The 21,266-nt window shown below is 37.5% G+C and overlaps 1 protein-coding gene across 1 annotated transcript in view; it reads left to right on the top strand.

The window, feature by feature from the left end:
• The window catches only part of HCRTR2 (hypocretin receptor 2), a gene marked incomplete at both ends in the record, with an annotated part of 132,668 nt that overhangs the window by 103,618 nt on the left and 7,784 nt on the right, over positions 1 to 21,266 (top strand). The window contains 2 exons of the mRNA XM_081247033.1: positions 2,345 to 2,460; positions 19,996 to 20,216. Coding sequence (XP_081103159.1) covers positions 2,345 to 2,460; positions 19,996 to 20,216 — 337 coding nt within the window. The remainder of the gene's footprint in view (positions 1 to 2,344; positions 2,461 to 19,995; positions 20,217 to 21,266) is intronic.

Here is a 21,266-nt window from a genome sequence, read left to right as displayed (position 1 = left end):
AATGACCTACCAAATCTACCTTTCTCCACATACTCAATTTAATTGTCTGATGCAGACATCAGGGATTCACAGGTATGTAAGCTTTAAAGGTATATTTTTTTTTTGTGGGAAGCTTATATGACACTTTCTTCAAAACAAATAGAAGTTCAGGGCTTCCCGGTTGCGCAATGGTTGAGACTACACCTGCCGATGCAGGGGACACAGGTTCGTGCCCTGATCCAGGAAGATCCCACATGCCGTGGAGCGGCTGGGCCCATGAGCCATGGCCGCTGAGCCTGTGTGTCCGGAGCCTGTGCTCTGCAAAGGGAGAGGCCACAATAGTGAGAGGCCCGCGTACTGCCAAAAAAAAAAAAAAGAAGTTCAAAGCCATTCAGGTGCCTGGGGAGTGCTGAGGTCACTCTCCAGCTCCTTTGAAATTGGCTCTGCAAATGCTGCATGGCACTTTGAATGCTGTGGCGCTTCAAAGGGAAAGGCTCTTTGCTATTCCTCCAGTCAGGCTGCTCGGATTCTATCACTTTTTATGTAACTGGCTTGTTTTGCAGGATAAACTTGAAAGGAAGTTAGAAACTGAAGCTGATGAGCTAGATGTGAACCACCTGGGCCCCAAAGAAGCTAAAAATGACACATCAAATTGGTCTCTTAGACTTCCTGGTAGCACACACACCCTGCTGTATGCTCTAAAGATTGTAGTGGAGAAAAACATCTAAGAAAGAAGACAGTTTTAGGAATAAAAATAAGAAGAATATTAAACTCTAGAAGATAAGACTATGAAATCAGTACTGTGGAGGATATGTTGACTTACTACAACGTATACAAAATTCCTCTGTAAGTAAGTTGTGCATGTGTGTTAATGCATGTACTTTTAAGGGTTCTTTAAACTTAGATATCAAACCAATATGGGTATTTTCTTTTTTTGATATCCATCTTACTTATCAAGGATAAGCACATATAGGATTGTAGTGATTGCTTATTTATCATTAATTTTATGTGCACAGGTAATACGTATCACATATTGATATGAGGATATGTTGATATGTTTAAAATATATTCAGTAAGAATTCAAGGAATGTTCAATAATTGTTATCAGTCATTATGGTCATCATTATAATTATTATTGGTTAATCCTCAGTATAAATTTCTCTTACCACATTTGATTACATAACCGAGTCTTCATGCTTCTACATATTTTCTGAAGTAACAAAAATAATAAACTCCATGAAAGTGATAGCATTATCTTCCATAATAGTGTAGAACCAATCCCATTGCCAATATCAAAGTCAAAATAAGTTATGTAATTTTTAGAATTAAAAAAAAACCTTTGTTTTATTAGCATTTAGTTAGAATTGTATCAAATTATTGGCATTTAATATTCATGGTATCCATTTAGGATATATTGTTTCTTGTTTTACATTTAAGTAAAAGTAGCTTGATCAGTGTGATATATTCAAATACTAGTTAAAGGGAAATATCCCTTAAAGTGTTTTAAAAGTCAGTAATGGATATATTTTAGAAAAATTAAAAATTAATATTAAGCCACAGTGCCACTCGATTGACTCCTTATAAATGCCCTAATCTGTGATATATATTACCTGTGCACATAGAATTAATAATAAATAAGCAATCACTACAATCCTATATGTGCTTATGCCTGATAAGTAAGATGGATATCAAAAAACGAAAATACCCATATTGGTTTGAAGTCTAACTTTAAAGAACCCTAAAAATCTCATTTTTATTAAAAGTACATGCATTAACACACATGCACAACTTACTTAAAGAGGAATTTTGTATATGTTCTAGTAAGTCAATAAAAATAATCATTATCAAATGTTTGCTGTTTTATTTTTCCAAAAACTTTCTGAATTCATATTTGGAGATACAAATGGGAATAGTTTCTCATCTCTCAAGAGAGGAATGAAGAGGAATCAACTTAGTTTACTGTCTTTTTCCATTTTAACAAAAGTATTAGCAATTAAGTTTTGATTGAGTAATGTCCCTCCTTGCAAATCCATGTATAGGAAAATCCAAATTAATTTTTATTGATTAACCAGATGTAATTAAGAGAAAAAAAGGCTTTTTGATAAATGAACACTTGACTGGATAGACTGTAGTAGCACAAATTAAGAAATGGCTAATTGTTATTCCTCTGTGAGTAGATTACATGACATTAAGACTTTGCATTTATTACTTAAATGTAAGTATTTAATATTATAAATCATGTTTTCCCTTTTGTGTATATAACAGTAAAATCATATAGAAGGTAATTTTGAAGGCAAAACATTGACAGATATACTTTTAAAAAGTCTATGAATTATAATATTTTATTATTTTAACTTTCATTCAGGTGAGATTTACCCCAAGATGTATCACATCTGTTTCTTTCTGGTGACCTACATGGCACCACTGTGTCTTATGGTGTTGGCCTATCTGCAAATATTTCGTAAACTCTGGTGCCGACAGGTAAGTGATTTCAAATAACTTTCTTGTGTTTTCTTTAGGATGTACTTAAAAACAAAATTTAAGAGTGAATTGAACCAATATAATATGCTTAGCAAAGGATTGTGTGTTGTTCTGAAATAATGAGGCCTTAGTCATGAATATATGTCTAGGTATTTTTTTAGGGTGATGTTTAGGGAATGTTATTTATGAACTGCCTTAATGACTAAATTTTAAACCTCTGTGATTAATCGACTTGATTTTTGTCTAGGAATAATATTGTAAAGTTTACTTTTTATGAGAAATAACAAATAAAAAATCCTTTAAAGTTTCCTGAGACTTTAAGTAAAGATGTATGTAATACATTTTTGATGAGATGTATGTAATACTTTTTTTTTTTTTTAAAGTTTATTTATTTATTTTTTAAATTAGTTTCTGCTTTATAACAAAGTGAATCAGTCATACATATACATCTGTTCCCACATCCCTTCCCTCATGCATCTCCCTCCCTCCCACCCTCCCCATCCCACCCCTCCAGGCGGTCACAAAGCACCAAGCTGATCTCCCTGTGCTCTGCGGCTGCTTCCCACTATCTATCTACCTTACGTTTGGTAGTGTATATATGTCCATGCCTCTCTTTCGCTTTGTCACAGCTTACCCTTCCCCCTCCCCATATCCACAACTCCATTCTCAAGTAGGTCTGTGTCTTTATTCCCGTTTTGCCCCTAGGTCCTTCATGACTTTTTTTTTTTTTTTTTTAAGTTTATTTATTTATTTTTTTAATTAGTTTCTGCTTTATAACAAAGTGAATCAGTCATACATATACATCTGTTCCCACATCCCTTCCCTCATGCATCTCCCTCCCTCTCACCCTCCCCATCCCACCCCTCCAGGCGGTCACAAAGCACCGAGCTGATCTCCCTGTGCTCTGCGGCTGCTTCCCACTATCTATCTACCTTACGTTTGGTAGTGTATACACGTCCATGCCTCTCTTTCGCCTTGTCACAGCCCACCCTTCCCCCTCCCCATATCCTCAAGTCCATTCTCAAGTAGGTCTGCGTCTTCATTCCCGTTTTGCCCCTGGGTTCTTCATGACATTTTTTTTTTTTAAATTCCGTATATATGTGTTAGCATACGGTATTTGTCTTTCTCTTTCTGACTAACTTCACTCTGTATGACAGACTCTAGGTCTATCCACCTCATTACAAATAGCTCAGTTTCGTTTCTTTTTATGGCTGAGTAATATTCCATTGTATATATGTGCCACATCTTCTTTATCCATTCATCCGATGATGGACACTTAGGTTGTTTCCAGCTCCGGGCTATTGTGAATAGAGCTGCAATGAACATTTTGGTACATGTCTCTTTTTGAATTATGGTTTTCTCAGGGTATATGCCCAGTAGTGGGATTGCTGGGTCATATGGTAGTTCTATTTGTAGTTTTTTAAGGAACCTCCATACCGTTCTCCATAGTGGCTGTACCAATTCACATTCCCACCAGCAGTGCAAGAGTGTTACCTTTTCTCCACACCCTCTCCAGCATTTATTGTTTCTAGATTCCTTGATGATGGCCATTCTGACTGGTGTGAGATGATATCTCATTGTAGTTTTGATTTGCATTTCTCTAATGATTAATGATGTGGAGCATTCTTTCATGTGTTTGTTGGCAGTCTGTATATCTTCTTTGGAGAAATGCCTATTTAAGTCTTCTGCCCATTTTTGGATTGGGTTGTCTGTTTTTTTGCTATTGAGCTGCATGAGCTGTTTATAAATTTTGGAGATTAATCCTTTGTCAGTTGCTTCATTTGCAAATATTTTCTCCCATTCTGAGGGTTGTCTTTTGGTCTTCTTTATGGTTTCCTTTGCTGTGCAAAAGCTTTGAAGTTTCATTAGGTCCCATTTGTTTATCTTTGTTTTTATTTCCATTTCTCTAGGAGGTGGGTCCAAAAGGATCTTGCTGTGATTTATGTCATAGAGTGTTCTACCTATGTTTTCCTCTAAGAGTTTGATAGTTTCTGGCCTTACATTTAAGTCTTTAATCCATTTTGAGCTTATTTTTGTGTATGGTGCTAGGGAATGATCTAATCTCAAACTTTTACATGTCCCTGTCCAGTTTTCCCAGCACCACTTATTGAAGAGGCTGTCCTTTCTCCACTGCACATTCCTGGCTACTTTATCAAAGATAAGTTGGCCATATGTGCGTGGGTTTATCTCTGGGCTTTCTATCCTGATCCACTGATCTATCTTTCTGTTTTTATGCCAGTACCAGACTGTCTTAATTACTGTAGCTTTTTATTATAGTCTGAAGTCAGGGAGCCTGATTCCTCCAGCTCCGTTTTTCGTTCTCAAGATTGCTTTAGCTATTCGGGGCCTTTTGTTTTTCCAAACAAATTTTGAAATTTTTTGTTCTAGTTCTGTGAAAAATGCCAGTGGTAGTTTGATAGGGATTGCATTGAATCTGTAGATTGCTTTGGGTAGTAGAGTCATTTTCACAATATTGATTCTTTCAATCCAGGAACATGGTATATCTCTCCATCTATTTGTATCATCTTTAATTTCTTTCATCAGTGTCTTATGGTTTTCTGCATACAGGTCTTTTGTCTCCTTAGGTAGGTTTATTCCTAGATATTTTATTCTTTTTGTTGTGATGGTAAATGGGAGTGTTTTCTTGATTTCATTTTCAGATTTTTCATCATTAGTGTACAGGAATGCCAGAGATTTCTGTACATTAATTTTATATCCTGCTACTTTACCAAATTCATTGATTAGCTCTAGTAGTTTTTCGGTAGCATCTTTAGGATTCTCTATGTATAGTATCATGTCATCTGCAAACAGTGACAGCTTTACTTCTTCTTTTCCAATTTGGATTCCTTTTATTTCCTTTTCTTCTCTGATTGCTGTGGCTAAAACTTCCAAAACTATGTTGAATAAGAGTGGTGAGAGTGGGCAGCCTTGTCTTGTTCCTGATCTTAGTGGAAATGGTTTCAGTTTTTCACCATTGAGGACAATGTTGGCTGTGGGTTTGTCATATATGGCCTTTATTATGTTGAGGAAAGATTCCTCTATACCTACTTTCTGCAGGGTTTTTATCATAAATGGGTGTTGAATTTTGTCGAAAGCTTTCTCTGCATCTATTGAGATGATCATATGGTTTTTCTCCTTCAACTTGTTAATATGGTGTATTACATTGATTGATTTGCGAATATTGAAGAATCCTTGCATTCCTGGGATAAACCCCACTTGATCATGGTGTATGATCCTTTTAATGTGCTGTTGGATTCTGTTTGCTAGTATTTTGTTGAGGATTTTTGCAGCTATGTTCATCAGTGATATTGGCCTGTAGTTTTCTTTCTTTGTGACATCCTTGCCTGGTTTTGGTATCAAGGTGATGTCAGCCTCGTAGAATGAGTTTGGGAGTGTTCCTCCCTCTGCTATATTTTGGAAGAGTTTGAGAAGGATAGGTGTTAGCTCTTCTCTAAATGTTTGATAGAATTCACCTGTGAAGCCATCTGGTCCTGGGCTTTTGTTTGATGGAAGATTTTTAATCACAGTTTCAATTTCAGTGCTTGTGATTGGTCTATTCATATTTTCTATTTCTTCCTGAGTCAGTCTTGGCAGGTTGTGCATTTCTAAGAATTTGTCCATTTCTTCCAGGTTGTCCATTTTATTGGAATAGAGTTGCTTATAGTAATCTCTCATAATCTTTTGTATTTCTGCAGTGTCAGTTGTTACTTCTCCTTTTTCATTTCTAATTCTATTGATTTGAGTCTTCTCCCTTTTTTTCTTGATGAGTCTGGCTAATGGTTTGTCAATTTTGTTTATCTTCTCAAAGAACCAGCTTTTAGTTTGGTTGATCTTTGCTATCGTTTCCTTCATTTCTTTTTCATTTATTTCTGATCTGATCTTTATGATTTCTTTCCTTCTGCTAGCTTTGGGGTATTTTTGTTCTTCTTTCTCTAATTGCTTTAGGTGCAGGGTCAGGTTGTTTACTCGAAATGCTTCCTGTTTCTTAAGGTGGGATTGTATTGCTATAAACTTCCCCCTTAGAACTGCTTTTGCTGCGTCCCATAAGTTTTGGGTCGTCGTGTCTCCATTGTCATTTGTTTCTAGGTATTTTTTAATTTCCTCTTTGATTTCTTCAGTGATCACTTCGTTATTGAGTAGTGTATTGTTTAGCCTCCATGTGTTTGTATTTTTTACACATCTTTTCCTGTAATTGATGTCTAGTCTCATAGCATTGTGGTCGGAGAAGATACTTGATACAATTTCAATTTTCTTAAAATTACCGAGGCTTGATTTGTGACCCAAGATATGATCTATCCTGGAGAATGTTCCATGAGCACTTGAGAAAAATGTGTATTCTGTTGTTTTTGGATGGAATGTCCTATAAATATCAACTAAGTCCATCTCGTTTAATGTATCATTTAAAGCTTGTGTTTCCCTATTTATTTTCATTTTGGATGATCTGTCCATTGGTGAAAGTGGGGTGTTAAAGTCCCCTACTATGATTGTGTTACTGTCGACTTCCCCTTTTATGGCTGTTAGTATTTGCCTTATGTATTGAGGTGCTCCTATGTTGGGTGCATAAATATTTACAATTGTTATATCTTCTTCTTGGATTGATCCCTTTATCATTATGTAGTGTCCTTCTTTGTCTCTTCTAATAGTCTTTATTTTAAAGTCTATTTTGTCTGATATAAGAATTGCTACTCCAGCTTTCTTTTGATTTCCATTTGCATGGAATATCTTTTTCCATCCCTTTACTTTCAATCTGTATGTGTCTCTAGGTCTGAAGTGTGTCTCTTGTAGACAGCATATATATGGGTCTTGTTTTTGTATCCATTCAGCCACTCTGTGTCTTTTGGTGGGAGCATTTAGTCCATTTACATTTAAGGTAATTATTGATATGTATGTTCCTATTCCCATTTCCTTAATTGCTTTGGGTTCGTTATTGTAGGTATATTCCTTCTGTTGTGTTTCTTGCCTAGAGAAGTTCCTTTAGCATTTGTTGTAAAGCTGGTTTGGTGGTGCTGAACTCTCTCAGCTTTTGCTTGTCTGTAAAGGTTTTAATTTCTCCATCAAATCTGAATGAGATCTTTGCTGGGTAGAGTAATCTAGGTTGCAGGTTTCTCTCCTTCATCACTTTAATTATGTCCTGCCACTCCCTTCTGGCTTGTAGGGTTTCTGCTGAGAGATCAGCTGTTAACCTGATGGGGATTCCCTTGTGTGTTATTTGTTGTTTTTGCCTTGCTGCTTTTAATATGATTTCTTTGTGTTTAATTTTTGACAGTTTGATTAATATGTGTCTTGGTGTATTTCTCCTTGGATTTATTCTGTATGGGACTCTCTGTGCCTCCTGGACTTGATTAACTATTTCCTTTCCCATATTGGGGAAGTTTTCAACTATAATCTCTTCAAATATTTTCTCAGTCCCTTTCTTTTTCTCTTCTTCTTCTGGAACCCCTATAATTCGAATGTTGGTGCGTTTAATGTTGTCCCAGAGGTCTCTGAGACTCTCCTCTGTTCTTTTCATTCTTTTTTCTTTATTTTGCTCTGCATCAGTTATTTCCACTATTTTATCTTCCACCTCACTTATCCGTTCTTCTGCCTCAGTTATTCTGCTATTGATCCCATCTAGAGTATTTTTCATTTCATTTATTGTGTTTTTAATCGATGCTTGATTCATCTTTAGTTCTTCTAGGTCCTTGTTAACTGTTTCTTGCATGTTGTCTATTCTATTTCCAAGATTATGGATCTTGGAAATAGAATCTTGGATCAGCTTTACTATCATTATTCTGAATTCTTTTTCAGGTAGACTGCCTATTACCTCTTCATTTGTTAGGTCTGGTAGGTGTTTATCTTGCTCCTTCACCTGCTGTGTGTTTTTCTGCCTTCTCATTTTGCTTATGTTACTGTGTTTGGCGTCTCCTTTTTGCAGGCTGCAGATTCGTAGTTCCCGTTGTTTTTGGTGTCTGACCCCAGTGGCTAAGGTTGTTTCAGTAGGTTGTGTAGGCTTCCTGGTGGGGGGGACTAATTCCTGTGCTCTGGTGGTTGAGGCTCGATCTTGTCTTTCTGGTGGACAGGTCCACGTCTGGTGGTGTGTTTTGGGGTGCCTATGGCCTTATTATGTTTTTAGGTAGCCTCTCTGCTAATGGGTGGGGTTGTGTTCCTGCCTTGCTAGTTGCTTGGCATAGGGTGACCCGTACTGTAGCTTGCTGGTCGTTGACTGAAGCTGGTTGCTGGTGTTGGGATGGAGATCTCTGGGAGATTTTCGCTGCTTGATATTATGTGGAGCTGGGAGGTCTCTTGTGGAGCCGTGTCCTGAAGTTGGCTCTCCCACTTCAGAGGCACAGCACTGGCTCCTGGCTGCAGCACCAAGAGCCTTTCATCCACCCGGCTCAGAATAACAGGGAGAAAAAGTAGAAAGAAAGAATTAGTAGAAGAAAGAAAGAGAGAGGGAAAGAAAGGAAGAAGGGAAGAAAGGAAGGAAGGAAGGAAGGAAGAAAGAAAGGAGGGAGGGAGGGAGGAAGGATGGAAAGAAAGAAGGAAAGAAAGGAGGGAGGGAGGGAGGAAGGAGAGGAAGAAAGACAGGAGGGAGGGAGGTAGGAAAGAAAAAGAAAGTGGAAAGAAGAAGGGTGGGAGGGAGGAAAGAAAAAGAAAGAAGGAAAGGAGGAGCGGAGGGAGGGAGGGAGGAATGGAGAGTAGGAAAAAAAGAGCAGGTAAAGTAAAATAGAATAAAGTATGAAATATAGTAGCGTTATTAAAATTAGAAAGTAATTATTAAAAAAAAAAAAAAAAACCGGACCGATAGAACCCTGGGACATATGGTGGAAGCAAAGCTATACAGAGAGAATCTTACACAGAAGATTACACATACACATTCACAAAAAGAGAGCAGGGGGAAAAATCAAAAATCTTGCTCTCCAAGTCCACCTCCTCAATTTGGGATAATTCGTTGTAAAAAGAGGAAAAGGGCGAGAAGTCTGAAATCTTGCTCTCTAAGTCCACCTCCTTAATTTGGAATAATTCGTTGTAAAAAGAGGAAAAGGGGGGAAAGTCTTAAATCTTGTCCTCAAAGTCCACTTCCTCAATTTGGGATGATTCGCTGTCCATTCATGCACTCCACAGACGCAGGGCACATCAAATGGACCGTGGAGCTTTAATCTGCTGCCTCCGAGGCTGCACAGAGAGATTTCCCTGCCTCTGCTCTCACAGCTCCCGGGTCTCAGCCTTGCACCTGGCCCCGCCTCTGCGCGTAGGTCGCCGGAGGGCGTCCGTTCTTCGCTCAGACAGGACGGGTTTAAAGGAGCCGCTGATTCGGGGGCTCTGGCTCACTCAGGCAGAGGGGAGGGAGGGGCGCGCAGTGTGGGGCGGGCCTGCGGCGGCAGAGGCCGGCGTGACGTTGCAGCAGCCCGTGGCGCTCCGTGCGCTTTCCCGGGAAAGCCGTCCCCGGGTCTCGGGGACCCCGGCAGTGGCGGGGTGCACAGGCCCCCCGGAAGGCGGGGCGGACAGTGACCCGCGCTCGCACACAGGCCCCGCGGCGGCGGCGGCCCACGCCCGTCTCCGAGGTCCGTGCCTTACCTGCGGCTCGTGCCTGTCTCCGGCGCTTCCCCAAGCAGCCCTCTTAATGCCCTCTCCTCGCGCACCAGGAAACAAAAGGGAAAAAAGTCTCTTGCCTCTTCAGCAGCTCCAGACCCTTTCCCCGGACTCCCTCCGGGCTAGCCGTGGTGCACTAACCCCTTCAGGCTCTCTTCCTGCCGCCAGCCCCAGTCCTCTCCCTGCGCTCCGACTGAAAGCCGATACCCGAGCCTCAGCTCCCAGCCCCGCCCGCCACGGCGGCCGAGCAGACAAGCCTCTCGGGCTGGTGTGTGCCTGAGGGCACCGGTCCTCTGTGCCAGAATCTCTCCGCTTTGCCCTCCGCACCCCTGTTGCTGTGCTCTCCTCCGCTACTCCGAAGCTTTCCCCCTCCGCCACCTGCAGTCTCCGCCCGCGAAGGGGCTTGTAGTGTGTAGAAACCTTCCCCCCTTCACGGCTCCCTCCCACTGGTGCAGGTCCCGTCCCTATCCTATTGTCTCTGTCTATTCTTTTTTTCTTTTGCCCTACCCAGGTATGTGGGGAGCTTCTTGCCTTTTGGGGGGTCTGAGGTCTTCTGTCAGCGTTCAGTAGGTGTTCTGTAGGAGTTGTTCCACGTGTAGATGAATTTCTGATGTATCTGTGGGGAGGAAGGTGATCTCCGCGTCTTACTCTTCCGCCATCTTCCTCCGGGGGGCTAATACATTTTTATTATAGGGTTAAATCTCCAACTTCAAAGATTTTTTTTTTTTCAGAACAGTAGAAGAGTCAGGCAGAATTGAGAATTTTAAAAATAGTTTATGCTAATTTGTAATGCTAATTTGTACTGAAATGTTAGATAATTTTGCTATGTATTCATTCACTCATTTATTAACTCAGTGAATGTATTCATTCACTCAGTTATTCATTCATCAAATATTTATATTACTTTTGCATGCATGGCTGATAAAAAGCTAAATGTTCTAGTCTGTGTCATTGGTGAATTCATAGTCTAGGGGAAGGAAACAGTTCCAGGGCAAAAATCCCCTTAATAAATATAAGCACAAGGGATCAGAGAAAAGCTCAGTGGAGGTGGATCTAATTCAGACCAGGGGACATTTAAGCTGAATCATGATGACTCTAAGGAAATCGATGAACATGTAAAGGTACAGACAAAGAATATAACTCAGCTTCTAGTACTTGTAAATTGTATCTTAAAATGCCACATTTCTCAGAAATGTATCTCTTTTTTCCTAAATTTATTGCCAGTATTTTGAGCTTATCAGGCTTGTGGAAAGCCACACCCTTAGTCTGTTTGTTCTGACTTATTTTATCCAACTGAAAGAATTTACTGGACCACTTTACTCATTGAAAGGATTTCATAAACCTTTTATTTGGTTTTTGTCTGAGGATGAATCTTAATCTGGGTCTTCTTCAACCCTTGTTATTCAAAGCGATTTTCAAGGTCATCTTTTACTTCTTGTATATTGAGCAACAGTTGTGTTTTTCAACCCCGTATGTCTTATAATTCCAAATGTTTTCATTTCCTCTATTTTTGTAAAGAAGTCACTTCTTTTCTGACCTTATAACTGCATTCTGTTCCACAGTCTTTGTAACTAAAATAACAAATGTGTATCATTGTAAACCATGAGTGGTGATTTTCCACATCCTAGGGATAGTTTCCTTAACAATCTCCACCTGGCCAGTGGGAGTGAGTGACCAGAACTGTTATAATACAGAAGTCAAAAACACAGACTCAAGGTCCAGACTGCTTGAGTTTAAGTTCTAACCCTGCCATTTAACAGATGCGGGAGTTTTGTCAATTACTTAAATTTCTGTGCCAAGCAGGGGTGCATAGCACCTACCTCACACTTATTAGATGCATTCATTCAAGTGCCTCAAGCATGGAAAGTGCTCATTAAATAAAATATCTTAATAGTATATGCTGTTATTTGGCCTTTCACCTCATTCTGCTTATATTTCTAAAATAATAAGCATGTGTTGGATTGATGTCTGTGACTACTTTCTTAGATAGATCTCTTTCATAGTACTTTTTTTTTTTTTTTTTTTTTTTTTTTGCGGTATGCGGGCCTCTCACTGTTGTGGCCTCTCCCGTTGCGGAGCACAGGCTCCGGATGCGCAGGCTCAGCGGCCATGGCTCACGGGCCCAGCCGCTCCTCGGCATATGGGATCCTCCCGGACCGGGGCACGAACCCGTATCCCCTGCATCGGCAGGCGGACTCTCAACCACTGTGCCACCAGGGAGGCCCCCATAGTACTTTTAAGTAACATGATAATGACTTTATATTTGTCTGTCTGCTCTAATCTACTAAGATGGAGACAGTACACACTAGCCTTGATCTTGTAGCCCTCCACCTAGTACATGCATAGCACATATCAGTTGCTTGATAAATACTTTATAAGAAAAAATTTAGTGGAAAAATAAGAGAAAGTGCTGGGAAAGTTTAGATAGAAGAGGAAAGAGAGGAATCTATTGCTCAGTTACTCAGAACGAAGTTCATAGAAAAATTAGAATTTGAAAAATTCTTGAAGGAGAAAAAACTTTGATGAGCATGTAGGAATAAAGATAATTTAGATTGATATTTTAACTAAGAATATTCAGTGTTAAGTGCCTTTCCTACTTCCATATTTTTACTGGGTAGTGTGCATTAAATATAAGAGACGTTTATATTTGCTTATTCATTTATTTACAGAAAGACATACCTTTAAAATTTCTTGGGTGTACATAAATCTGTCTTGTTCATCATTATCTTTCCAACACTTAAAATGTTACCTTGCACAAAAATGTATTCAAAAAACGTTTGTTAAATAATTAGATAGGGCTTCCCTGGTGGCACAGTGGTTGAGAGTCTGCCTGCCAATGCAGGGGACACGGGTTCGTGCCCCAGTCTGGGAGGATCCCACATGCCATGGAGCGGCTGGGCCCGTGAGCCATGGCCGCTAAGCCTGAGCGTCCAGAGCCTGTGCAACTGGAGAGGCCACAGCAGTGAGAGGCCCGCATACAGAAAGAAAAATAAAAATCAGATAACTACCAAATCCCAACCAGTTTACTTCTTCATTATTTAAGCTTATAGTTCTCCATTTCTCAAACTCTAAAGTAAGCTCAAAATTGTATTGCAGGTTTAGAAATAATTCACATTCTTTTGATGAATTGTCTTGGTTAGTACAAGCCACATGATCCAGAAGATTTGCAGTAAAATACTTGGGCTGTGAAACTAAAAACATTTACAAACAGATTACAGTAGAAAACAGCAAGTTCATCTGAGTTCACTTTAGCAGCCACGATAAAGTAAATTAACCCCAAATGGTGATTATGTAGAATTATGCTTGAGCAACTATCAAATTCCAACTGTTAATGTCTCTAAACAGAGTTCCAAGGCATTATGTGTGTCATAGTCTACATCAAGTGAGCCATCAAAGAGAGGGCCTGTCTTATTTGCTTAAAATTACAGAGATGCATGGAATCTGTTACATTATTTGAAATATCTAAGTGTACGATTATTAATGAGCAAAGTGTCTGTCCTTGTCTGACTTTCTCAAGAATTTTAAACCTCATTATGTTAGCTCAAGTTCATTAGCCCCATGCACAGTGAGGTGAAACAAACCAAAACTCTGGAGTTTGGAGCAGAAGGAGTTTATGGCAAGGCCATGCAAGGAGATGGGTGGCTCATGCCCTACAAAGCCCCTGAACTCCCTGAAACAAAGCATTTTTAAAAGCCAGGTGAGGGAGGGATGTCACAGTGTATGTGATCAGCTCATGTACAATTCTCTGATTGGCTGATGGTGAGGTAACAGGGTTGTGTCACAAAGCTTAACATTATCAGTCCTTATCCATAGACTCTAGGAGGCCTGGGGCTATGTGCTCATGATTATCAAGTAGTTAACTTCTTCCATTTGGTGGGTTTTTTTCACATCTGTAAAACAACTCAGGATATGGGGGAAAGGCCTGTCCCTAGAAGGCCCCATAGGGTCCTGCTTGCTTACAATGAAAATAATTATCCAATGTTTTGCTCTAATCAAAGACTTAAATATTCTCTCTATTTGACAATGTGTCTCAGAGAACTCATTCAGTCTGGAAATTCTACAGGATCTTCTCTAGAACTCCTCTTTTTAAGACTCACTAAATCTTAACTCTTGTGTACCTGACAGCATTTTTTCAGTGCTAACTCTCAAATAATTCAACACTTCAATCTTACTTATTATATGAACTCATATTAATTCATTCCACAAATATTTATTGACCACCTACCATATGTCTGGGACTGTGTGAGGAGCTGGGGATGAACTGTACTGATACTTGAGTCTGGAACTAAATTTCAACTTTCCAAAGACTAAAACTTTGAAAGAACTTCCTTGTTCCAATTTTTATCACATTCTCATCTACTTCCTTTTATTCTTCAACATTCTTCAAAAAGAACTTAAAATAATTAACATTAGATGATAACAAGTCAGTTTAGTATGAGAAAATAAACAGCAAATTGTAATTGCAGAGGCAGAATCAAATGGCAGTAACACAAGTTCACACAGAGATATAAAACTAACTATGTAGGTAAATATAGAAGAGAGTATAAATATATATTTTTTGAAATTCTTTTATTCTCCTATTTGACTTGAGATAACATTGTAAAGCAATAATTATAAAACTGTGAATCTTCAGCTTATAATGTACAAAGATGTAATTCAAAGAAAGGAGGAGGGAATGAAGCTATATTGGAGCAAAATTTTTGTATACTATTGAAATTAAGTTGGCATTAATCTAAACAGATTAAGTTGTTAATTATAATCCTCAGGGCAACCACTAAAAAAAACCTCAAAAATAATGTAGCGAAAAAAACAACAATAGAAATAAAATGTTATACTAGAAAGTATCTGTTTAACACAAAATAAAGAAGCAATGGAGGAATAGATGAACAAAATAGAAACTATATATATATATATATATATATATATATGTATATATATATATATACATATATATATATATATACACACACATATATAAACAAACAGCAAAGGGAGACATGTAAATTACACCTTCTCAATAGTTACATTAAATGTAAATGAATGAAACACTCTAGAGGTTGGCAGAATAGATAAAACAAACAACAAACAAACAAACAAAAACCTGATTCAACTGTATGATGTCTACAAAAAACACACCTCATATTCAAAGACACAAATAGATTAAATGTAAAATAGAGGAACTATGCAAACAGTAACCAAAGGAAAACTGAAGTAGCTGTACTGATATCAGACAAAAGAAACGTTAATAAAAAGTGTTACTATGGGTAAAGAGAGATATTTCAAATGATAAATCATTCCATCAAGAAGATATAAAAATTCTAAAGCTATATGCACTTAACAACTGAAGCCCACAATACAGGAAGCAACAACTAGAAGAATTAGGTGGAGAAACAGACAATTCAATAATAATAATTGAAAACTTCAACACTCATCTTTCAGTCATGGATAGAAAAACTAGACAGAAAATTAACAATGACATAGAAGACTTGAAGAAAACTGTCAACCAACTAGACCTAATATATCTATGGGATACCTCTTCAAAAGTAGCAGAATACACATTCATCTCAAATGCACATGGAATAGTCTTCAGGTTACATCTTACAATAGTCTATAAAGCAAGCCTCAAAGCATTTTAAGTGATTGAAATAATAAAAACGTACATTCTCTTGCTACAATGAGGCAAAGAAAATAGTTATGATACTGATCATAAGAACTTAGCATGTGCATCTAAATTCTAAAAGAGAAGTGCCAAGGTGGAACAAAGAAAAAAAAGTTGTAAAGGAGTGATAAAGTTAAAAGATTGCTATTATTTTGAATGAGATTTATTGCATTAAATCTATAGATCAATTTGGGGAAATTGACATATTAACAATATTAAATCTTATAATCATGAACATGTTATATCTCTTCATTTATTTAGGTCTTCTTTAATAGCTCTTAGCAATTTCCATAATTTAAGTACACATAGTTTATCCACATTTTGTTAAATGTATTCTTAGAATACATGTTTTGCTATTGAAATGTGTTATTTTCAATTTAAATTTAGAATCATTTATTGCTAGTATATAGAAATACAGTTGATTTTATTGCTTTAGCATCCTGCATATTGCTAAATTCATATGTTTAGTTCTAGTGGCATTTTTGTAGATTCCTTAAGACTTTCTTCATAAGAAATAATGTCTTCTCAATAGAAGCAATCTATATGCCGTTTATTTATTTTTCTTTTCTTCTTGTACTGGTTAGGATCTCCAGTACAATGTTGAGTAGAAGTGGTGAGAGAAATCTTTGTTGGCTTGTTACCAATCTTAGAAGAAAGTGTTCATCTTTCATGTTTAGTAGGATGATACCCTAAAGACTTTTCATGGATACCTTTTATCAGGTTGAGAAAGATTCTTTCTATTACTAGTTTACATGCAAGGGTGTTAAAGTTTTCAAATGCTTTTCCTTTCTCTATTGACATGATCATGTTTTTTTCTGTTAATATGATAAATTACATTGATTGATGTTTTTAAATGTTAAACCATTACTGCATTGCTGGAATAAATCTGCTTTTTTGAGCAAAATTTATTATCCTTTTATTTACTGTTGGATTTGGTTTGATATATATTTTTTAGGGAATTTTCATCTCTATTCATGTGAGATATTTGGTCTGTGGTTTTCTTTTGTTTTCATGTCTTTATCAGGGTTACTGACTTCATTAAAATTTGTTGTAATATTATCTTTTCTTTGAGTTTCAGAAAGAGTCTAAATAAGATAGATATTATTTATTCTTTATGGTTTGATTGAATACTACATCAATGAACCTATCTGGGCCTGGAGTTTTCTTGTTTTGTTTTGTTTTTTTGTAACAGGGTTTGTAAAGACACTGTCAGTTTTGGTTATCTTTTTTTTCATGGTGTTTATCCATTTCATTTAATTTCATTGAGTTTACAAATTTACTGGTTGTTCATAATATTCTCTCATCCACTTTTTAATGTTTGCAGCACATTTGCTTATGTTGGCCACAAAGACTTCTTCAGACAGGGCAGGTTTCAATGTACATCATCTACATGATAGTTCAAATTCATAACTGTGATAATACCTCCACCAGGATGTTTTTTCACCTCAAAGGTGATTTTAAAGTTTATTTATGATATTGGAATAAAAGCACTGTGTGTGTGTGTGCTGTGTATGTTGTGCATTGTGTGTCTGAGTGTAAGGGTGTGTGTTGTGTGTGTATGTGTGTGTGGGGTGTGTGTGTGTGTGTGTGCTTTCCACAGTCAGGGATTTTTGAGCCCCCGCTGAGATGACAGGGAAAAGACCTTCTCACATGGACAGTCTCATAGCCTGGATCTCTAAAAAGCCCTTTTGTATGACTATTATTGCTTTTATATAACTAGGCATGTGTTAAAAAATTTTCTAACTTCCATATCAGATTGTGTCGAAGTTTATAAATGGAAATGGTGCATCACAACGGGAAAAAATGAACTTTGCAATCAGACAGACATGAATGTAAATTCTGTCTTGTCACTTATTAAAGATATAGACTTGGATATTTTATTTAATCCTTCTCAATGTCTGCTTGACCATCTATAAATGGGATTTACAATAACCTATTATTAAGAATGCTTTAATGATTACTCCAGATTGTGCATCATTCCTGGTGCTCAGTTAAAATTAGTGATTTCTACTGATACTATGCTGAATTTCTCTAGACATACACAAATTATTGATGGGGATTATTGTATGTCTCTTCACAATGAGTGCAGGATTAACCATCTTCTATTTAGATCATCATCTAAGAGGGGACATCATTTCTGCTTTTTTTTTTTTTTTTTTTTTTTATGATTGCAGGAACCATAGTTATGCTCCCTGTGGCAGTTTCTCTTTATGGGAACTCTTTCTGATGGTTGCAGAAGTCATCAGATGCAGGATATTGATTTTTTTCCTCAGGGTAGCATTGAATAACAGATTGCTTAAGTTTAAATGATCTCTTAGAGATCATTTAGGAAATAGTTCAAGGCCATTTAGCAGACATTAATAGGGTTACTCATGCTACAGTTTTTCTGGAAATTTCCAACATCCTTTGCAGCTTCTCCTCAATTATTTTTAAAAATGACTATCTATAAAAAAGACTCATAGAAGAGGAAAGAGTCTCAATCAATGGATAAGAAGATTGAGTGGGGCCACCACGATGTGAAAAGATCAGCCTACATGGCAGGACATACAGAATCTGAAGAGAAATCATTTATCAGGTGTTTTTCAATTTGAGGGCAGGTTTTCCTTAACTTCATTTGCTTCTTTTTGAGAGACAATATTTATATTCAAAAGGAGCACCTTAATTAATTAAGTATCATTAATTTATCTGTGTGGAAATCAAAGTAAAATTCTGTTCTCAAATTAAAGATTATCTAACAAACTTGGATCTTGTTATGGATAAAGCAACAGAATCCATCCAACATCCACTGTGAGAGGCACATTGGTCTGTTCTGGCTTGCAGCACAGAGATAAAAGCAACAGCTGAATAATCTTAATAGAACTAGGATGTTCTTATGGTGTGCTTGTTGGCACATTTTACTCTTAAAAAATTACACATGCTGAATGTTATTGTTTTGCTCACTAATCCCTATCAATCTTCATGAGCTTATAATTAAGACAATATTATACTTGGAGGGACTCCCTGCTATTATCAAATAACTTTGAAAAGAAGTGGAAAAGTACAAGTTGTGTAACTGTTGTTACAAATTCCAGCTATTTGAAACGTTCATGGAAGACAAAGGATATTCACGGTTTTTATGTACATTTTAAAGGGTCGGTCCACAAAATTTTGTAATAACAAATGATAAGCAACAGAGAATATTTTATTTTATTTTTATTCCTTTATTCAAAGGTTTGCCTTAACCAAACCTGAGAAGCAGAAAACCTAATAAAAAGCAATAGGTAGTTAAGTCCTATCTCTCCATCTGGCAGCAGGTGGCAGTATTGATGCATGAAAAACTATGCAGGTTACTTTTGCAACTACCTGTTAGGTTTTCCTTCTGTTTCAACTCTAGGTATCTGAGCTACATCAGAATTCCTAGTAAGAGCTCTTCTTCTCCAGTTTTCAGTTCTCTCCCTTTTAAATTAAGAAGATTTTCTTTGTTTTCATATAGTTTTTTAGAGTAGTTATAAGTTCACAGAAAAATCAAGTGGAAGGTACAGAGATTTCCCACCTCTCTCCAACCTCCATTCATGAACAGCCTCCCCATTATCAACATCCCCTACCGGACTGATACATTTGTTCAAACTGATGAACCTACATTGACTCATCATAGTCACCGGAAGTTCACAGTTTACTTTATGGTTCACTCTTGATGTTGTACCTTCTATGGGTTTGGATGGTGTATTCAAATACATTGTATAATGTGTAATGACAGGTATCCATCATTATGGTATCATGCAGAGTAGTATTTTCCCTGCCCTAAAAATCCTCTGTGCTATGCCTATTTATCCCTCCCCCCATTACCCGTGGCAACCACTGATCATTCTTCTGTCTCCATTGTTTTATCTTTTCCAGGATAGCATATAGTTGGAATCCTAGGTAGCCTTCTCAGATTGGCTTCTTTCACTTAGTAATATGCATTTAAGTTTCCTCTCTATTGTTTCATGGCTTGATAGCTCATTTCTTTTTAGTGTTGAATATTATTCCTTTGAGTGGACAACTTCTCTTTTTATAAAGAGATATCGTTTCCATTTGCAGCTCTCTTTAGACCTCAACAAAATAGTGATGTTGCAACTTTTTTTTTTTCCACCCAGACTCCTATTTGGCACTCGGCTGTATTACTCAAGAACACACTCCACTCAGCAAACGTTCTGGGAAAGAGGCACGCAAACCTCCTAGGCCACGGGTGTCTGGGATACTCTCCTTACTATGTCTTCCAATTACTCCTCCAAAGTGGAACTTTCCTAAATCAGATAACAATAAAGGGTATCCGCTCCTTTCAGATTCCTGGAACATCATCTGTAGTTCAGAGAAAATGGAAGGCCCTGCAGCCCCTTTCACAGCCTCGGGGGTCAGGACAGCAGACCAAATCCAGGATTAGCGCTGTGGCCGCTGAAATAAAGCAGATCCGAGCCAGACGGAAAACAGCCCGGATGCTGATGGTTGTGCTTTTGGTGTTTGCAATTTGCTATCTACCAATTAGCATCCTCAATGTGCTAAAGAGGTAAAGTTCACTTACTATTTGAAAAATGAAGAGATCTGCCATTTTTCTTGGTTCTTAATTAAGGACTTTGTTTAAGCCAGAGAAAAATGGAAACTGTCTGCCTAGATAGCTTGCCAGGCCAGATAACTCAGTGTGTTGTTGTTACCAGCAGGTAGGGAACACAGTTTTTCAGAGCACTGGGATTTTAAATGCTCTCATCCATGCAAATTCTCTATTGAATGGCAGACATAAAACAGATGTTCCCCTGACCTCTTAAAGTTAATTGCTAAGCCTTAGATGCAGAAGAAGTTCTAATACAAAAAACTCATTTACAGCTCAGAGCTCTTTTTTGATCAGAACAAATGGGTTTTCCAAACTTTGTTCTCAAAGACATAGGAAACAGTGACAGAACTTTATCTAAAGGATAAAAAGAGATAAGAATGTTGTTAGCATTCTAATTATACTTAAAAAGTGCATTTGTGAGCACACACACAAACAAATGGAATCACAGCACATACTGTGTTTTGAATGGTTTAAACAGAAAGAAAATTCATTTCCTGATGTCATTGAATCAAGTTTAGCATGAATATTAATAAAAATCAGTACAAACGTTTTCAGTGAGAGAAGGTATGTTATTTGTAATGCTGCAGAGACACTATTAAGTTAAAACAACCAACATGATCAACCAATGCAGGAGCAGTGGTACCCAGGAACCTTCTGGCCAACCATCTTTGTTGGGAATTATCGTAATAGTTGCACAGAGACTGGTCCCAAGGTAATACTAATTCTGTTTATCAGAGGCTTCGAAATAAAACTAGGATTGCTTCTCTCATTTTTCCTGGATCCAGAGTCAATATCCTATTCCTCATGGCTGGGGACTCTGAAGAGAGGCAGCTTTGGCTGGAATCACACAGTCTAAAGCTGGTAAACCAGCTGCAAAGATTTGTCATTCTCTTTTGGGCCTTGTTTTTGATTGTTTAATGACTTTTTCTTTCTTTCTTTCTTTCTTTTTACTTTTTTAAAATAAATTTTTATTGAAGTAATGTTGATTTACAATGTTATATTCATTTC

The sequence above is a fragment of the Mesoplodon bidens genome, assembly GCF_964165515.1.
Source record: "Mesoplodon bidens genome assembly, chromosome: 10".
In the NCBI taxonomy this organism is placed as follows: Eukaryota; Metazoa; Chordata; class Mammalia; order Artiodactyla; family Ziphiidae; genus Mesoplodon; species Mesoplodon bidens.
The sequence above is the reverse complement of the archived record's forward strand: the minus strand, read 5'-3'. Positions and strand labels throughout refer to the sequence as shown.